This window comes from Neolamprologus multifasciatus, chromosome 16 (assembly GCF_963576455.1).
Source record: "Neolamprologus multifasciatus chromosome 16, fNeoMul1.2, whole genome shotgun sequence".
NCBI lineage: Eukaryota > Metazoa > Chordata > Actinopteri > Cichliformes > Cichlidae > Neolamprologus > Neolamprologus multifasciatus.
Window position 1 is genome coordinate 953,341 of NC_140454.1, and position 19,375 is coordinate 972,715.

At 41.8% G+C, this 19,375-nt stretch overlaps 1 protein-coding gene across 42 annotated transcripts in view; it reads left to right on the forward strand.

Annotated features, from left to right (window-relative positions):
* Positions 1-19,375, forward strand: part of ttn.2 (titin, tandem duplicate 2) — a 253,336-nt gene that overhangs the window by 39,090 nt on the left and 194,871 nt on the right. For 39 of the 42 annotated variants that reach the window (XM_085135108.1, XM_085135090.1, XM_085135096.1 and 36 more), the window contains 2 exons: positions 2,383-2,433; positions 15,556-19,317. In XM_085135108.1, coding sequence (XP_084991234.1) covers positions 2,383-2,433; positions 15,556-19,317 — 3,813 coding nt within the window. The remainder of the gene's footprint in view (positions 1-2,382; positions 2,434-15,555; positions 19,318-19,375) is intronic. The other 3 variants (XM_085135124.1, XM_085135127.1, XM_085135133.1) reach the window with 1 other exon arrangement.

Consider the following 19,375-nt stretch of genomic DNA (forward strand, 5'->3'; position numbering starts at 1 on the left):
TGGGATGTAAATAGAACAAAGTACACTGAGCCAATGAACATGCTTTATTTCAGGGCAAAAGCAAACGTGGGACAGATCAGCCACCAACATCACTCGCCTAAAGATACCTTCAATTTGCCAAAAGCCAATTTCATCCAACCAATCACAAGCTGTACAGTGCCACATGGGGGGAGGCCCACTTTTATGCGTGTTTAGCTAGCATGCCAGAAATAAGCTGGTTCCACAACCAACACTCGGTTTGGCCTAACAAGAATGAAAACACTGCCACTCTCATCGTAGTGGATGCTTTGTACGAGCATGCAGGCCAGTACTCCTGTAAGACTGCTAACACTGCTGAACAGGCCACGTGCTCAGCCACACTCACCATAAACGAAGAAGGTAACCCGTCCTAATTAGCTCCAGACAAAACTGGAGAGGATGTCCTGAACCGATGTGCAACATCACTGTCACATTAGTTACTAGTGGGTTTGATTCTCTTTGAAATTATTTTTCAATCAGAAAAATTTAACAAAAAAGCCTCAAAACAGGAACTGACAGAAGTTAGTAACCTTACATTTATTTTAGTGTGTTTGAGCGCACTGCAGTATTAAAACCAGCAAAGAAAAAAGACGAAAAACTAATTAAATGAGTCAGTATGTCTGTATTGTTAAAAATAAACAAAAATTCCATTAAATAAAACATGCGATACAAAACTCAAACATGTTTTTATTAAAACGATAAAATTGTGAATAACTATATTTAAAGAAGAGTAAACTGATTAATTAATATTTACAAATTCATTATATTCAAATAATCATGGGTAACAGATATTATTAACACATTTACATACATATTAGCCGCCTAGCTTAATTGTTTCTGATGATTAAGGGCCGTGGATGCACTTTGGACGTTTTTTGCTCACTACTGACTTCAAGGCTTCAAATATATTTTCTCCCCCTGGTGGTAATGCAACTTCTACATGCAGTAATGCAGGATCTGCATGTGTGTCTTGTTTTTGGAGAGGCAAAGCAGCATTATTTAGGTAGAATGTGCACACAAAATGCAGAAGAGGCTACAGTCCCTGGCACCAATATACCATTACAATAACGTCCATGACCCAGGATAACAACTGCTGAATGGACCTAGGCTTCCCTCTATTAGAAAACACTCAGGCATCCTCACCCAGCCACAGAGAGGACACCCAATGCTGAAGGTCCTGCACCCACAGAGATTAGAGGCCATCAGCCCTGTAAAGAATGATGCCAGGTTTCGCTTGCAAAATAGAGCAAGGCGCTGGCAACTGCTTTTTCAACGCAACCTTGTGACAGAAAAACCTTTTTTTGTCATGTTTCGGCTGCGTACAGGCAGGAGAAGGACCCAAACGCAAAACTCACGACAACGAAATTTAACTCAAAAAGCTGCTTTATTGCAGAATGGCATGGAAAACTAAACTGGGGCATGGACAAACTGACACACAAGGAAACACAGCCATGATGGAGACTACAACACTGACAAAGAGAAACACAGGGCTTAAATACACAGAGGGATAACGAGGGAATGAGACACAGAAGGAGAGCACAGCTGGGAGTAATCAGGCTGGACGAGACAAGGGAAGCAAAACTAGAAACACTCACATGAGACATGGACCTTCAAAGTAAAACAGGAAACACACTGACTGAACTCTAAACATGCAAACTTAACAGCAACTGAGAAGACAGAACATAGGGAGCTGAAACATGGTACAAAAAGGTCACAGTAGACACAACATTGAACACAGGGAAGCCATATTACAAAGCCAACGAACTAAACCTATGATAACCATAACTGAAATCTAGGGAAACAAGAAACAGTACAACAAAGGACTCAAAACATAATCCATAATATAAAAACACAAGATCTCTTCAAAATAAAATAGGAAACATAATGAGACGCAGATATGAAACACATGAAGAGCAGGGGAGACTTAACAGGGGTTGGAAGACACAAGGGGAATCTAACAACAAAGAACTAGAAAAACTCATGAGCTTAATCATATAAACATCCGAATAAACTAAACTCAAAACACTGGGTCATAAGACCCAGGATCGTGACATTTTTTTATATTCTGAGTGGGCTGGCACATTCTTAGTCCAGCTGATGGACCTGACATCAGGCTGTATAACAGTACCTGGGTGTTTACCTCCTCTTCCTCCATATAGAAAATTATCCAAACACTCTGAGACCCGCTCAGAATAAGGATATGGAAGCAATACTTTCTGTAGGGAAAGACATTAAGAGGTGTAGAAAACTGTCAGTACACATGTAAATGTACATTATATGTGAAAGAAATGTGTGTCTACATCTGCCCATGTTGGGATCAGTGTGTTGATGAAAGGGGAATAAATGTCATGGCTTTCTTCACAGTGACTCACGTGAGAGAGCAGGCTGAAACCAAGACTGAGCTGGAAGTCAAAGGTAAGGTCATAAAGATAACTTTTTAACATATTAGAGCGAGCATTACTCCATCATGGATGGAGTGGAAAATACAGCTGGAGCAGATTTCTCTCAACTGAATTTTGATTTGAAAGTAGTCTGTCACTGGATAACTCCAAGCTGTGGCTCACTGAAGCAGATAAAATGTTTGTGAGAGCAAAGTGATAACCGCTACATGAGTGGATGCTTTGTGTTGGATCGTACTTGTCATGTGTCTATGCTTTGATCATTTCTATATTTCAGGATGAACTTTGACCTTCCACAGTTGCATGACATCTTTATATATATGTATGTATATATATGTACATATATACATACATATATATGTACGTATATATATATATATATATATATATATATATATATATATATATACGTATATATGTATGTATATATATATATATATATATATATATACGTATATATGTATATACATACATATATACATATATATATATATACATATATATATACATATATGTATATATATATACATATATATGTATATATATGTATGTATATACATATACATATATATATACATATATATACATATATACATGTATATATATATGTATATATATATACATATATATACATATATATGTATATATATATATATATATATATATATATATATATGTATATATACATATATATATATATATATATATATATATATATATACATATATACATATATATGTATATATATGTATATATATGTGTATATATGTTGGTAGGAAACTTTCTAAATTATCTTTCATATTGCATCTGGTCTTACTTTGATAATATTTTGTGGTTTCCCTCAGGTGAGAATTTGTTGAACTTGAGCAGTTTGCATTCAAAAGTTTATTTATCTTTGGCATGAAAGTTCATCTGATTTTCTTCCCAGAAAAACGCGGGTCTGTATTTTTTAAAGACACGGAGGATTGCCGAATCTGAAACTGATACCTTCCTCCTGCAAAATATTTCTTAGCCTGGCTTGCAGATAGTGGAATGTGATTCCTGTGGTTTGCTTTCTAAATAACCCCAGTAAACCTATATTAGTTCGAATAAACGCCGTCTCACCAAATTCTGCTGCTTCATTGGTTAATTTTGGAATATAATATTTGTTTTTAGAGAGTTCTGCATCTCATACGTGTGCATCTTTCATTCCCTGTTTAAGTTTAAGGATTAGAAAGGGCGTTTATTCTTCTGTCTGCAAGTCAGGTAAGAAATATTCTAGCATAAAACAAGTTTCAAGAACTAAAACACACAAACGGTAGCAGTCCATCTTGAAAATATGCTTCTTTAATCACAACAAAATAATATATGTTTTGAAGAAATTTCCACAGACGAAGGATCAAAACTTCCTGCAGGTTTCTAATAAAAAGAATCAAGTCTTGCGTTTATTCGAACAAATATGGTGAGTGAATTTTCTTATGGCATTGTGAGTCCTTGCATGCATTTAATATTTCCATTAATGATTCATTCAAGTCCTTTTTTCAGTTTTTACCCCTGGAAGCTGTGTTGGTCTGACAGTTGTCCATTTCTGTTTGCAGAGCTGCTCTGTCCTCAAAGAAAAGAAGAAACTGTGCATTGCAGCGCAGAGCTCACTGCCACTTTGCAGCTTAGAGGAGCCTTCTCCGACACTGAGGATTTCATAGATCATGGCCTGGTGTCAGCCAATCGTTGCTCCAGCAGGACTTCATCCATCAGCTCATGGACAGAAAACATTAAACCATCTTTCACAAAGAAACTTAAGTTTCAGTCCATCTTAGAAGGGGAGGCAGCAGAGTTCAAATGTAAACTGATTGCCTGCCCTCCTCCTACGATCCTCTGGTTTCATAATAACAGATCTATACCTAAAGAGCATAGACGCAGGATCTACACCGACAGCAAAATGCATGCTCACACTACCAGTCTAGTTATTCATGGTGTCAAAGAAAAGGACTCGGGCAGTTATAAGATAATGGCAATAAACACAGAGGGTTCTGCAGAATCCACAGCATCACTTCTGGTGTCACTGAGGGAAGAGCAGTCTGCTAACTATCTTGGCTTTATTAGACGCACTGCCAAAGCCCACGAGAGCATCGATACCATGGCAGAGCAGAGGAAAGAGAGGAAGTTTAGGGTTGACCTCAGATATGTCGGGTCTCCTTTTGACAAAATGTCCAAAGTCCATCAGGGTAGATCTCGATCTAAGAGTGCTCTTGTGCGTACTGTGTACTTCATGCCTGGTTCCCATTCAGAAGACAAGGAACCAGAAAAAGAGTCTAAGCGGTTAGAAACTGCCTCTGAGCGTGCCCTGTCTCCTACCCCGATGTTTGACAGATCTGAGCGCTTCAACGACAGATTCAGTGACATCTACTGCGACCGACGCACCGGCACCAGGTTCAGTGATAAGTTCAGTGACAGGTGCAGTGACAGATACAGTGAGAGGTTCAGTGACACTGAGAGTCTCCACAATGAGGTAAGAACAAAACTTACTACACTCCAAAAAGCTGTCAAACAGAAAAAGAGGCTTTCTATTTCCACCATGTCGTCCTCTGAGTTTGAGTTAGAATCCGTCGCCAGCGAGTCAAGTTATGCAGATTATGTTGAGAGACTTAGGGTCAAGCCTGCTTCTCTGCCTGACGTTCAGCATTTCAATCGACCCTTTGATTTGGGCGAGACGTATAGGGAGTTTCAAGGTAAAACCTCTAGCAGGGATCCCGCCGAGCCTTGTGTTAGACATTCATTCGAGCCTCAGTCGAGAACCAGGGCCATCCAATTAATGAGAGGTGAGCTGGTCAGTACAAGTGTGTCGGAAACAGCAAAGACATCAGACGACAAACATTCAGAGAATCTAGAGGATAAAAAAGTTAAGGGTTTTGTTGAAGTACAAGCAGATGTGGTTGACCATAAGGTGCAGGTTACAAATGTTGGGATGACAGCATGTAACCTTGAAGGACCGCTCGGTGAGAAAGCGGTTTACCCAGAAACTACAATGTACACTGAAAGTGGGGAACCTGTTAAAAGTCTGCCTTCTCAAGAAGCATTACTCATACAGTCAATGCCAAAGTCAGTCACATCTACCAGAGAGAGGTTTCTTAGAGAAGACACAGCAGCAACAGAAATAGCTGATAAAGAAGCATTCGCTAGGGAGGATTTGAGGGCTCATTACGAGAAGAGCCTGGAAGCTGAACGGATAGCTTGTGAGGAGAAACTCCTCGCCCTGAGGATCAGGAAATGGCAGCAAGGGAGTAGGATGTCAGAAGAGGAGACATATGATCCTGAAACTGATCTGCCCATTGTCCCTGAGGCGAAGTCCACAGAGCCCACAGGGCACATTTACAACCAGCAGGAGAAAAGAGCAACTGTGGAAACTGAGGCCTCTTTTCATGAATCACTCAAAAAAGAAGCATGGGAAGATAATCCTGAAGGAACGGCTCAATCAACACCCACATCTACAATAAAGATGAGAAGCAGAGAAGTGGAAAGGTCTGCCTCTGTGGGTACAAAAGCTTCCACAGTGACAATTGGGCTAGAAGAAGACACAGCACCACAGACGCTGATGCAAAAGTCCCAAACGTCACCAAGAACAAAACCAAGGCCAGAGGACAGATTCAGAATTTCAGAGAGATGTATTAGTGAGAAACAAACACCAGACAGCAAAGGGGAAAATCAGGTTGAGCCATGTGATCAGTTTTTTAGAGCTCCGTATGAGAAGAAGCTGGAAACTGGAGGAACTGAATGCGAAGAGAAACGGCTTCCCTTAGGGATCAGGCAGGAAGGCATGAGGATATCAGAAGAGGAGACATTTAACTCGGAAACCAATCTGCCTATTCCAGCAGGCACACAGCACAAGGAGAGTGAGGAGCACATTCACACCCCGCAAGAAGTAACGGAGAAAAAGATAGCTGTGCCAATGCCTATGGCACCTAAAGTCAAAGGTGTAGCAGAGCAGCTTGAAACATCTGCCCAGTTGGTCAAAGGACAAATGAAAACAAACGTAGAAGAACTGGAACATGAGAAACAAAAACTGCAGAGATTTAAAGCTAAAGCAGCAGAAGCTGAATATGAGTCTAGATCTGAAACAAAAGCTAGAGCAGAGAAGATGCTGTTTGAGAAGACGGGAGCAGAAAAGGAGCTCCAGCTGTCGAGGGAGAACATCTCAGACCTGAAGAGTGAGAGTGAGAAGTTTATTAGTGAAGAGGAGGCTTTGACTCAGCGGATAAGAAAGTGGCAACAGGACGTTTTAATGGAGCAAGAGCAGACTGCAGAACTTCAAGGTTACTCACCTTTCCAGGCAGGGAAGACCACTGAGGCAGGAACAAATCTCGCAGAGGCCTCTGTTTTAGAATCGGCAAACACAGTCAGAGAGAAATGTGTTTCTAGTGAGTCTGCTCCTGCTGGTTTCCAAGATCAGGGTGAAACTCTGCAGTGGCCTCTGGCTGGTGAACTGCCAACAGAGGGCCGTGTGACAAGGCTGCAGAGGGACAGCGAGTACTTCGTAAGTGAGGAAGAAGCACTGGCTCAGCGCATATTAAAATGGCAACAGGATGCAGTTGAACAAGAGGATACAGCTGAGCTTGAGTCGGAGTGGCCCCAACTGCCCCTGACTTATTGTGAGCCCCATCATAGTGGCATGTCTCATGAACCCCCACCTCCACATTTATCTTCAACAGAAAAACCGTCAGTTTTTCAGCCCATTGCAAAGCGTGACCTGTCGCCTCCTTTTGAGGCCTCTATGTCCAGGCACCCCGCTGCAGATGCTAGTTTGCAACACCATGTGGGTGCACCTGATGCCCCTGTAAGATATCAAAAGGATTCTCAGGCTTCTTCAGTTCAGAAATACTCTCCAACCCAGCTCACTGGGCGTCCTCATGAGGAATATGAACTTACCTCTGCCTCTTATGAAAGCCAACGTGAGCCTTCCCCAGTCAGGAGAAGCTCCCCATCCCTTGGTCGACAGGATGATTCAGAAAGAGAGGGAGTGGTGAGGTTTAGAGGGGACCAGCATGCTATGCATGTTGATAAATCCAGCAGGCAACACTTCCAGTCAGAGGTAAGAGAAGAGAGAGATATGGAAAAGGAGATGGGAACTGCAAGAGAAAACACTGAATGGAAACAACAGAGGGATGAAAGAAGTGGAGATTTGAGAAATCTGAGATCTACACAGGGTAAGGACACGACTACTAAAATAGGTGCTGTAAAGAAGGAAGAGAGAAGAGTTGAAAATGTGGAGTTAAACATAAAAGATCTTGGAAGTCTTGGAGGCTCACATCCAGTATTTGTTAAAGAAATATCTTCACTTAAAGTAAAAGTTGGCGAGATGTCCGAGTTTATCTGCCAGTTCCAAGGTGATCCTCCACCTACTGTGAACTGGCTCAAAGACGGCCATCCACTGGACCACAATCCTGACTATGATATCATACAGAAATCGAACAACTCAAAGCTCACCATATTCTATCCAACAACAGATCACGAGGGCACATATGACTGTATCATAACCAATAAACATGGCAAAGCCATCTGCAGTGCTACTCTTGAAATCTCTAACAAAAAGGCGCCAAAAGTGTCAGGAGTCACACCGGATGTGGTAAAAATACAAGCACCAATGAAGGAGGAGAATCAGGAGCGTCTGATTGAGGAGCAGTTTCAGACCTACACGGATTCAGGAAAGGTAACGTTAAAGGTGCCTCGGATGGAGATCATTAAACGCCGCAGCTCAGACGAATCTTTTAGCACCTCGCCCGTGGAAATTCGAATTACAGCTGCCACCCCCATCCCTGAGATGGCTGAGGAAATTCCTGTGGACAAACCTCAGGTTCTTACAGAGGGAATGCCATCTGGACCGAGTAGTGAAGCAGCATCCCAGACTGTCAGACACAAATTTACTTTCTCATTTGATGTGGTTGGTGAAGCTCCCTGTGTGGTCACTGAATTAGAGAATATAACCTGTTCTGAGGGCGAAACAGCCGTCTTGAAGTGCGTTATAACTGGTGAACCTGCTCCAGACGTCACATGGTATCATGACCACATTTGCCTTGAAGCCACTGTTGGAAAATATAGCACTGAGATACATGATAAAATGTACATGCTGTATATCAGCAATTTTACATACCCCGATGCTGGACTGTACAGATGTGTTGCTAGAAATAAGCTGGGAGAGGTAACCAGTATCTCTGAAGTCTCCTATCAAGTTGAAAAACCTAAGAAGTTTTCAGGTGTTGATTTCACCCCATCGCAGACAGAGAGGAAGTCTCCTTATGGCTTAACTGAGGATTTCAAGAAACCTGACATCTTCCAAAAAGCTCAGGATAGTGATGTGCTGCCAAAAGTTAAACCTCCGAGTTCACAAGCTCCAACAGACACGCCTGTCAAAACTACTATATCCAGACCCAGCCTCTCTAGAGAGCCTCAGGTTATATCCGGCTGTGGTCTGCAAGGTTCTGCTGCTGTCATTAAAGTTTCTCAGATTAAACAGACTTTCGAATCAACATCACCAATTAGATTAACGGAAAATCTTTCTCTGGAAGAGGAAAGCAAGAAAACGCTGTTCCCAGAGGAGTTTATACCGTCTGTTACCATACCTCTTAACCAGCAGGAAGAGGTAATGCCACATAAACCTGATACTATGCAAACAGAGAGTGTTCAGCGTGCTTCACCTACAACCAGAAGTGAAAGTTCTTACAAAGCCTCTCATGCTCCAGTAGAAACCAACAAGCCCGTCTCTTTTGAAACCTCCCAGGTCACTGATGTCAGTAAGGAAGTTATTTCAGGAGTAAGTTGTGGTGCAGTTAAACAGTTCATTGAGGAAATGCGGGAGTCTCCAGAGGTGGTGAGACCAGGGTCACAGGAACTTGGCCTACTCCCTCAACAAACTGAGGCGGGTGAAGTGGAGAGATTTAGATGGGAAACATTTGACAAAACTGGCAGCCACATTGCTTTCGAGTCTGAGAAAGTACCTGCAGGAAGCTGCCTTCCCACACTTTCTTCCCAACCTGAAGGAACTGTTAAGCCCAAACAAATTTCTAAATCTCTAAAACCAGCAAGCCAAAGTGCAGTTCCAAGGGTTTGCTCTGTAGAAAGTGGTACGGCAAATTATTCTGACCATGCTAGTGTTGGGGGGGTTTTAGAAGAAGTAGAAAAACATGTGAAGCGTGATGTGAAAGGATCAGAAGAGGAATTTGATTTAATGTTAGAGCATGTGCATAAGGAGGGTGAACTTTCTGGCGATAAGCTTATTTCCATACAGGAGCCCACTAAGGACAAAGCTCATAATGAGGCGCTGATTTTGTTCCCAGAAGTATCTATGGACAGCGGTGTTTTTGGTAGCATGCTAGAATCCCAGGAAGTATCAGAGAACCCAGTGGTTGATGATCTAATTGAGTCTCCTACACAAATTAAGGGTGAAGATGAGAAAATTGAGGTTCGCTTGAAGTCAGAACCTGAAACGTTTATTGTCAAGCCTAAAGTACTCGCAACAGCGAACCCACATGGTCGGTCTACAGCTGCTGCTGACCGTGGAAAGGAAGGAGACTCAGCAGATCAAGCTGGGGGAGCAGCAGCAGCTGGCTCCATAGAGGAAGAGGAGGTCACTTTTGGTGCAGTGTACAACTACTATAGTCCTCCTCCAGACTGGGGGAGGCCGCTGTCCCCTGAGTCTGAGATGTCCATAGAGATTGGCAGCACTGCGAGTGAAGACATAGTTGAGGTAGCTGAGAGGTTCTACACCCCAGGCTCCTCTACTGAAGTCTCACAACCAATTGCACAGTCCTTTCACGCTCCGAAGTCTCCCGTGTTCTTTCATACTCCAAGTTCTGATGAATCTGGTGGGTTTAAGACCCCTCAGGAATATCCATTCTCCCCTGTAGAGTACAAAAGACCATCAACAGAAGACTCAAGTGAGAGGTTCTTCTCACCTGTTCAATTCCTAACCTCTCCTACTGACGAGGGCATCGAAAAAACTCTATCTGGAATGAATGTGGGAGAAAATCAAATCCTCAGCCAGGCCAGAGGGTCTTTGGGGTTGTCAACCCTGCAGGAGAAGGTGCAGGGGATCCCTCCGGCCTTCCTAAAACCTCTCATGAAGAAAAACGTGTTTGAGAATGACACATTAACATTTTATGCTGAGGTGTTTGGCCTACCTTCCCCCGAGGTGAATTGGTTCCGCAACAAAACCCAGCTGGTAGCGGATGACAGGGTTACTATAGAGCGGGATGGTGACAGCATCTCACTAACAATTCAAAATGTCACTAGAGCCGATCAGGGGGAGTATATCTGCGAAGCTGTGAATTATGTTGGCGAAGCCAGAAGTGTTGCTGTAGTGATCGTTGTATCACAGGAAGTAAGGTTTACGCCCGTCCCACCTGCTGTCTCCCATCAGCACGTCATGAAGTTCGATGTGGAGGAAGATGACTCTTCTCGTTCACCATCTCCTCAAGAGATTCTGCTGGAAGTAGAGCTGGATGAAAATGAAGTCAAAGAATTTGAGAAACAGGTGAAGATCATCACCATACCTGAATACACAGCTGACAATAAGAGCATGATCATATCTCTGAATGTGTTACCAAGTATTTATGAGGAGGGTGCTGTGGACTTTGTCACCCAGGAGCACGATGACTTGAAAATAGCATTTGAGGTCACCGAGATGCCCCCACGGTTCATCAATCCAATCTGTGACATGGAAAGCCCAGAAGGCACCACTGTAATGTTTGAGTGCTCACTTATGGGAATTCCATCTCCCATCGTATCCTGGTTCAAAGGTGATAGAAAAATTCCTCAAAATAACAAAAAATACTTGCACTTTTCTGATAGTGACAATCATTTCCTGAAGATTTGCAAAGTCACAACACAGGATAGTGGCGTGTATACCTGCAGGGCAATCAACATTGTCGGAGAGACTCTATGTAGGGCTTCCCTAGTGGTGTTAAGTGCCAAGGATTTCTCGGGAAAGGCCAGGGGCAGGGAGCTGACCGCCGTGTCCCTCGGCAGTGCCAAAGTCCAGCCCCAGAGGTTTGACTTGATGGTTGGCAACACATCATTTGATGGTGAACAGGTGTCAGAAATTGAGCTGGAGTTTGATTTTGAACAAGAAGCTGATGAGTCACAGCGGGCAGTCAGGTTGGTGGCCAACACTGACAATAAAACAAGTGAAGAGGGAGAGAAATATGTCAGCATTGACTTTGATGTATTTGCTGACACAGCAAAAGATGAAAAGATAGAATTTAAAGGTAAGTCCAGTGATATGTGTAGCTTCCAGTTTCAGGTGACCGAGACACCCCCGAAATGTATCATACCATTGACTGATGTAACGGCAGCAGTAGGGACACCTGCCATTCTCCAGTGTCTGGTTAATGGTAAGCCAAACCCCACTGCTGAATGGTACAAAGACGGAGACCGTATCACAGATAGCAGGTATATAATCCAGGTGAAAACTGCAGGCCACTTCAATCTGCTCATTACTAACGTGACCCAGAGTGATGCTGGTGAATACAAGTGCATAATCCAAAACACAGCTGGCTGCATTGAAACCGCAGCACTGCTGAAGGTGTTTTAGAGGTTTTTATTCATTTTTTTATTCATATTTTGTGTTGTATCTAAATTTTGCTTTCACAGTAGAATTAGATTTTGACTTGGGGAGGAAAAAGATGAATGAATGAAAAACAGAGTGTGAAGGAAAAGCTTATATTCAAAGAGACCGTCTGTGCAATTTCTCTATATATATTTATCTATATATATATATATATATAGTACATGAGACGTAAGTTTTCAGTCATCAGTAAGATTTCTTTACAATATCTGATTATATACTACAGGCACATTAAACCCACAGGCTCTACAACTTAAAGCCAAGTGCTGCCTGTTAGCAATCTTCTAGAAGTTTGCAGATAAGACTGGATAGAGGTTGAATGAAGTAGAAACATTATTTTTATAGAGAGCTTTTATAGAGAGCATAAAAATGTCATATTTCTCTGAAAAGAGAATGTTTTCATACTAACTAGTTTCTTAAAATTTTCTTACTGGTTTAGGATTGTGGCTAACAATAATATGGTTACCTGTCGTACATGTAGGACAAAGCTAGCGCTCAAATAACTGAGTATGTATGTAGGAAATGTTTCTTTTAGTGTGTCAGTGACGGTAATGTGATACTTTGAGCCCATTCTCACTCCCGAGGCGTAACATGCCGACGTTTTGTCACGTCCTGGGGCGTTCCTGAGGAACGCAAAAGGAGACCTTCGGCGTTCTTATGGTACGCGGCGGGTTATGGCCGAAATCCAGTGCAATGACACTCCCGTGGTAATAGACGTTCCAGCCCTGTATTCCAGCCCTAAACCTAACCTTTTTCCTGAGGTTAACCATGACTTTAATGATGTTAAATAGCGTGTTTCTAAGCGTTTTGAAGAAAAAGAGCGAACATGTGTAGATTGAGTCCACATGGTTCTCATATTTCCTCATTTTTTCCGAGGTCGTCATTTAGGAACGTGGTGGGTAGCCGAAAACGTAATATGTTGACGATTTGTCACCTAACGTAAAATGTTACGCTTTGGGAGTGAGAACGTGTTGGATACTTTACACTTTTGTTCAAAGTGTGGCTTTATGTGTTTCTCTATTGTCCGGTAACTCTTTGAAAGCAACATTATTACCATAATGTATTTACAATTCAGTGACAAAGTGTTATATCCAAAATCTAAAAATGTTAGCAGCCTGTTTTTTTGTTATTTTGGTGTTAAGAGAAATTTGCACTAATGGAGATGATAGCAACAACACTATTATTTGTATTAGGCAAATATCACAAATACAAAAACCTGTGTGTTTGCTCAAAGGCAGCACCTATGAATAACTAACAAATAAAACATCATCTTCTAAATATTACTGATATGCATCGGTGAGTTCGTCCCAGCCCTGACAACGCTAAAACAACACATTTTAAGCAGCGATCTTATCACAAATCAATTTGGAAACTTGAAGCTCTTTAGTTTGGATGAGACAGAAGTTTTTCTAGCTGAGTTTTTCTTTTTTTGGATTTTGTGTGATTCTAAATTCTTGCTGTTTCTAAATGAAATTTATGGCTTTTTTAAGCATTTTTAAATGTCACAGAAGAGCAACTTGATAACTTATTTTAAAAATAGATAATACTGTGAAAAATCTTTTAAAAATATAAGTTTGGCATCTTGTAAATATGTGTAATTTTAGGGGTGTATGAATGTTTACCCAGTAAAATACAAGATTCTGATATTAAGGTTGAAATCTTTCATTTATATGTACAGCTGTCATCTTGGTTTGTCTCAGTTTATATAATAAAATTTCTGATGCAGTCTGAGCTTGCTTTTTTAAACCAGCTTTCAAATGGATGATTTATCACTATGAACATTAAAAGAGAAAATTGAGTCATTAAAAGCGAGGTTTTGTAGAAAAGTTTGCTGAAAATTCCTGATTCTGGGAGTCATACCAAACAGTCTTTATTCTGTGCAACATTCCAGAATAAAAGACACAAATATTCAAGAAAATATAAATGCATGAAATACAGTTGCCTCATATGTCATGAATAAGAATGTAACAGATGATAATGATATACAGACCAATTGTCAATAAAAATCAAAGAAAGTATTTAAAAAACGTACTGAATTCAATGCACACTATTTTTATTCCCAAATTCAAGCTGCACACTGGACTTACGTGAGAAATCAGACATTAATCAAGCATTACTGGGGCTGAACTGGTAATGTGGAATATTGGGTATTTCCCCAATGGGCCGTGCACTTTTGAGCCGAGGGGTCAATTAAAGGGCCGCTACTAACCAGCCGTACAAGTACTGACAGCAGCCCATTCATTTAGTTTCATTACCAATACTGCATTGCCCAATCAAATCTCTTAACGCAACCAGGCCCTCCCCAACCTTCACTGTGGGCACACCATGCAGAGCAGAATTTAGTGTGGAATAAGTGGTTAAAAAACAAAAGAATATCAATTATTAAAGAAAATAAAATATATACGGAATATATGTATAAGAAATTTTAGACATAAAACAAATTTCAGAATTATAAAAAATTGATACTAGTTCTGCTAATCAATAGAGGTGGGAATCACCATACATCCCTTGATACAATATTATCACAATACTTAACGCACGGTACGATATTATTGCAATTTTTTAAAATATTTTGCGATATTCAGATTCTGTACATAAAGGTAAACTTTATCAATATTCATTTTCTCTAATATCAAGGTCTCACACTCAGTCTTTCTCTCATTTCAGTTTTATTGCTGACAAACTGAACGGTTTGTATTACAGTCTAGTCCAACTTAACTGAACAACCATCTGGTACAATTATAGCTATTCTGAACTATGCAGTTTATGAAAACTATGCAGCCCCTTCAGCAACTGAAGAATTTGAAAGTAAATGAAAACAAAATATAATTTTACATTAAATAAAAACGTTTTAAACTTAATTAAAATAAAACATGTCTTAAATTAAAATAAGTAAACTGTCATGTTTATTGCTGCCATAAACAAGTTAAACACATTTGGACAGTGAAGGAATGTCAGGATTCTTGCTCAGAAAAAGGATCAACATGCTCTGAAGTCAGAGCACAAAAACCTTTTTGTAACAAAATATCGATTTCTGCTGTCCCTGTATCGATACATTATTGGCAAACAAAATATCACCATGCTACACAGTATCAATTTTTTCCCCACCCCTACTAATTAAGGGCAGCTGTGACATAATTCTTGCACTAGGTGGTGGTCTGATAAATTAACACTGTAAACGGGTCAAAAGTCAAAAACAAACCAGAATGGTCAGAGTGTTTGTGTTTCATGTAATTGTTAATAGTTAATGTGCTTATTGTAGTTTTGTCCTAGGATTGTCCTCATAATTACTTCAGCAGCTAAAGCAACATTTGAATATTTTTAAACTGAGACATTATTATAAGACTTTTCATTATTGTAATTTAAATATAAAGATGTTTGCTTTCACTTTTACAAAGCAAAATACGGATTGAACTCAACAACTGACTGCAAAAGTTTTACATGAGGACAGTCCTAATATCTGATTTTGTGAATGAAGTGTTAAACCATGGCTGCTGTCTTTGGATATTATTATCCAATGTCCTGCTCAATATTTCCTGACAGAGGAAACCACCATCACCACTGTGGAAGAACAAGAGGAAACCTACTACACTGGTGTCCAGTTACCACAAAAAGCTAAAACACTTGAACTCAAGCCAGATTCTAAAGTTTACTCTTCCACTTTAGAGAAAAAGAAAGAAAAGCCCGTTTTCCTTACTCAGCTCTCCGGAGCAGCTGTAAACATGGGGGAAACCACCAGGTTTACAGTTAGAGTATCAGGCTTTCCAAAGCCAACTGTGCAATGGTCTCACAATGGAAAGGTTGTAAAGAGCTCTTCTGTATACAAGCTGATAGAGGAGAAGGATGAGTACACACTGGTTATCACCCAAGTCACGTCTGAATATGAGGGCAAGTACTCGTGCACTGCCACGAATAGATTTGGCCAGACGACATGCACCACGTACCTGGAGGTGAAAAAGCCTGAAACCAGCCAGGCAGAGAAATGGGTCGAGAAGATGTTTAAGCTCACAGGTCAGCCTGCTAGTTTCACACTTCAGATACAACCCGTGAGGTGCTCAGAAGGAACAGAGGCTTCTTTTAATTACAAAGTCAGTGGTGATCCGGTCCCTGATATAAAGTGGTTCAAGGGGCCTTTCCAGATCCAGCCCAGTAGAAACTGTACCATTAGAACCAATTCAGATGGATCTGGTTTCATCATTATTAAGAATGTCAAACAACAGGACAGCGGCTTATACACATGTAAAGCCTCCAACCAATTTGGTGAGACCGCTTGTAGTGCAGAGCTTGTTGTATTCAAAGAATCAGTCTCTGCTTCTCGCAAACAGGAGACAACCGTTCAGAAGAAAGGTTACAAGGTTTTAGTGACAGAACAAGCAACAGAGTCACGCTTGTACCAGGTCAGCCTCCCAGGCCAGGATAAAGCTAAGTCAGGTCAGATGGTTTACACCATCGGCACAGAAGATCGGCAGATCATTCCCAGCGAGCAAGTGAGCTCCCTTAGAGAAGTAGATGTCTCCACTGCCACTGTGTACCGCGAGAGGGTTACCCACCAGGCGGCAATACTTCAGGCACATGAGACAGAGGAACGGGTGTCTGTGGTTCCTACTCACCCAGACCAAGTGTCAGCTGTTCCTGCAAAACAGCTTCACATGGCAGCATTCACATCGTCTGTTGAAGAGAGTCAGGACCTCACAGAGCAGCACTGCGATGACATTCAAACGCCAGATCTCATTGAGCTTCAGGCAGTCAGTGAAAAAAAGTCAAAACACACGTTAGCAGTTATTGAGGAGCTCACACCACTCTCTGCTGTTAGCACACATGGTGACAGGAAGTCTGCTACTGTTAAAATCACTTCAGAACCGAAACATCTAGTCAGTGGTCATCAAGTGAAAACACAACTGTCAATCCTGAAAGAGGAGTCTCAGGAGATCTCCAAACCACAGGAAGAGATGGGTTATAAGGTTAAGGAAGGTATTAAGATTTTATACTCGGCCCAGTCCACAGAAAAGCAGGTGCTTGCAGAGGGTCACACAACTGAGTTAGCAACAGCAGAATCTGCTGTTAAGTCTGCAATTAGAAAAGAACATAAGCCACCTGTCACAGCTTTAGTGAACGAGTCTAAGCAAACTCTTTGCAAGGAGTCAGAATTCACTATTCAGAGGCCTGCTGAGGAAGCAGCCCATACCTGTAAAGATATGATGATGAAAGCAGCTCTAACTGCTGAAGAGATACAAATGCTGCAGGGTGAGTCCACACAGTTGCTTCCTAGTCTAGACAGTGCCATGTCCATTACGTCCCAGATAGAAGGAAAGCAGTTGTTACACCTGCAGGTTATAACAGAACAGGACCTCCTTCCATCTGAGGAAAGAATAACATATGAAAAACCAACGCCAGAGCAGGCAGGGACCAGGAAGAGTCCCACTTTGCTACATACTGTTAGTCAGGATGAGCAGAGAACAGTAGTTTGTGAGGCTACATCAGAGTTTGACTCCAAGGCAGACACTATAACCATAGAGCACCAGAAAGAGGCCCCTACCCTGCTGCATCTCCAGTCAACCCAGCCTGTGGAGGTCCTACCCAAAGAGGGCATTCTCACAGTTGAGAAGCCTGACCAGCTGGTGGCAATGCAGAAACAAGAAAAGGCAAGAAGCCACGCAGCTCTTTCAGAAGAGAAACGAGAGCTCACAGCTGATTTTTACTCAGAACTGGATTTGTCCTTGTCTGGAGTTCAGTCTCAGTCTCGAACTGAGCCCGAGCCACAAAGTATCCTCCAGCTGTGCTACCAGCCTGTGCAGCTGTCAAAAGAGACACCAGTTAGCACAGAGTGCAAGCATCAGCGAGCTCTGCTACAGAAGGAGGATCGCTGGAACGTGATGCATGTCACTTCTGTGACAGACGAACAGGCTTTGGAGGAGGGCCACACAGATGATTTAACAGCTATAGACAGATTCACATGTCAGACAACTGTAGAGCCAAAAGTACCCACTGAGCCAATCCAGATTGAGGAGAAAGAGATCTCCACTGAGAGCAGTGTCTTTCTAGAGGCAGCAGAACAGGACTTTGCTGTTCAGATCCAAGAGGGTCAGTCAGTCAGGCAGTCAGTAATGATGGACGAGAAGCGAGTGCTGACAGGGGAATTCTCTCAAGAGATCACCAAGTCTGAGACCACCAAAGTTGCTGTTAATGCACAGCAAAAATTGTCCCTTTTGGCACCAGAATCTAAAGATATTACAGCTCTGCCTAAAGAGATGACATTTGTGATCCAGATCCCTAAATCGTCCACTTCAAATATACAGCGTCAGCTCAGAGATGCTCTTCAGTCTGCTGTAGCCAGTGAACAGCCAGTGTTACTAGCTGAAGTTGTAGGATACCTGCACGCTGTAGAAGTACAGGAAGTCAAGGTTCAAAGAGAGCCCAAGTGGGCCATGTTCACATATCTGATCACAACAACAGGTGCCCCTGTGGAGATCACTCTAGCTTTTGAGGGGGAATACCCTCAGACAGCTGACCTCAGGACTGAGGTTCAGGCAGCATTTCACTCCATGGTATATCAGGAGGCCCATGTTCTTACTTCAGAACAGCAAGGCACCATGCAACTAGACAAACCTCAGAGGGCACAAGTCACCTCAGCTCGCTCTAGCGAAACAGTATCATCCATAGTAAAGACTGTGAGCGTGACAGAGAGCGCAGCGGATTTTACTGCTGTTAAATCTCATTCGGCATCACTTCAAACTGAGTCTAAAATGGCAGTTGAGCATGCTACATTGGAGGAACAGGTGGTAGTGCAGGAATCCATGGACACAAAGGTAAAACGGTCATCCCATATCAAAATTCAAACTGAAGGTCGCATAGCTTCTGAGCAGTCAGAGCAAGTTTCAAGACAGGAGGTGAGGTCAACAATCATTACAAGTCAAGAAAAAGATGTAGAAGTGTCTATCATTACCACCTCTACTACCACTGAGCAGGCGGTGGATGTCAGCATCTCCAAAGAGGCCATCGAAGTATCCAAACCAGAACTGAGAGAATATCCTGTAATTGTTAATTCTCTCAATGACATGGAGATAGAAGAAGATAGTAGAGTAACCTTCAGCACTACCATTAAGTACGTCACAAAGGTTAACTGGTTTTTCAATGGGCAATTGGTGCAATCTGGCAAAGAGTTCAAGTGTTCCAAAGACCACGACACGTACACAATGGTTATCAACAAAGTTGTCAAGGAGAGGCATCAAGGAGAATATGTTTGTGAGGCTGAGAATGAAGCCGGCAGGACAACAACATCTTCAAGGCTCACTGTGGTCTCAAGAGGTTTGATAACAGGAAAAATCTATGTATCATTCACTCATTCGTCCAATCCATTTTCTTT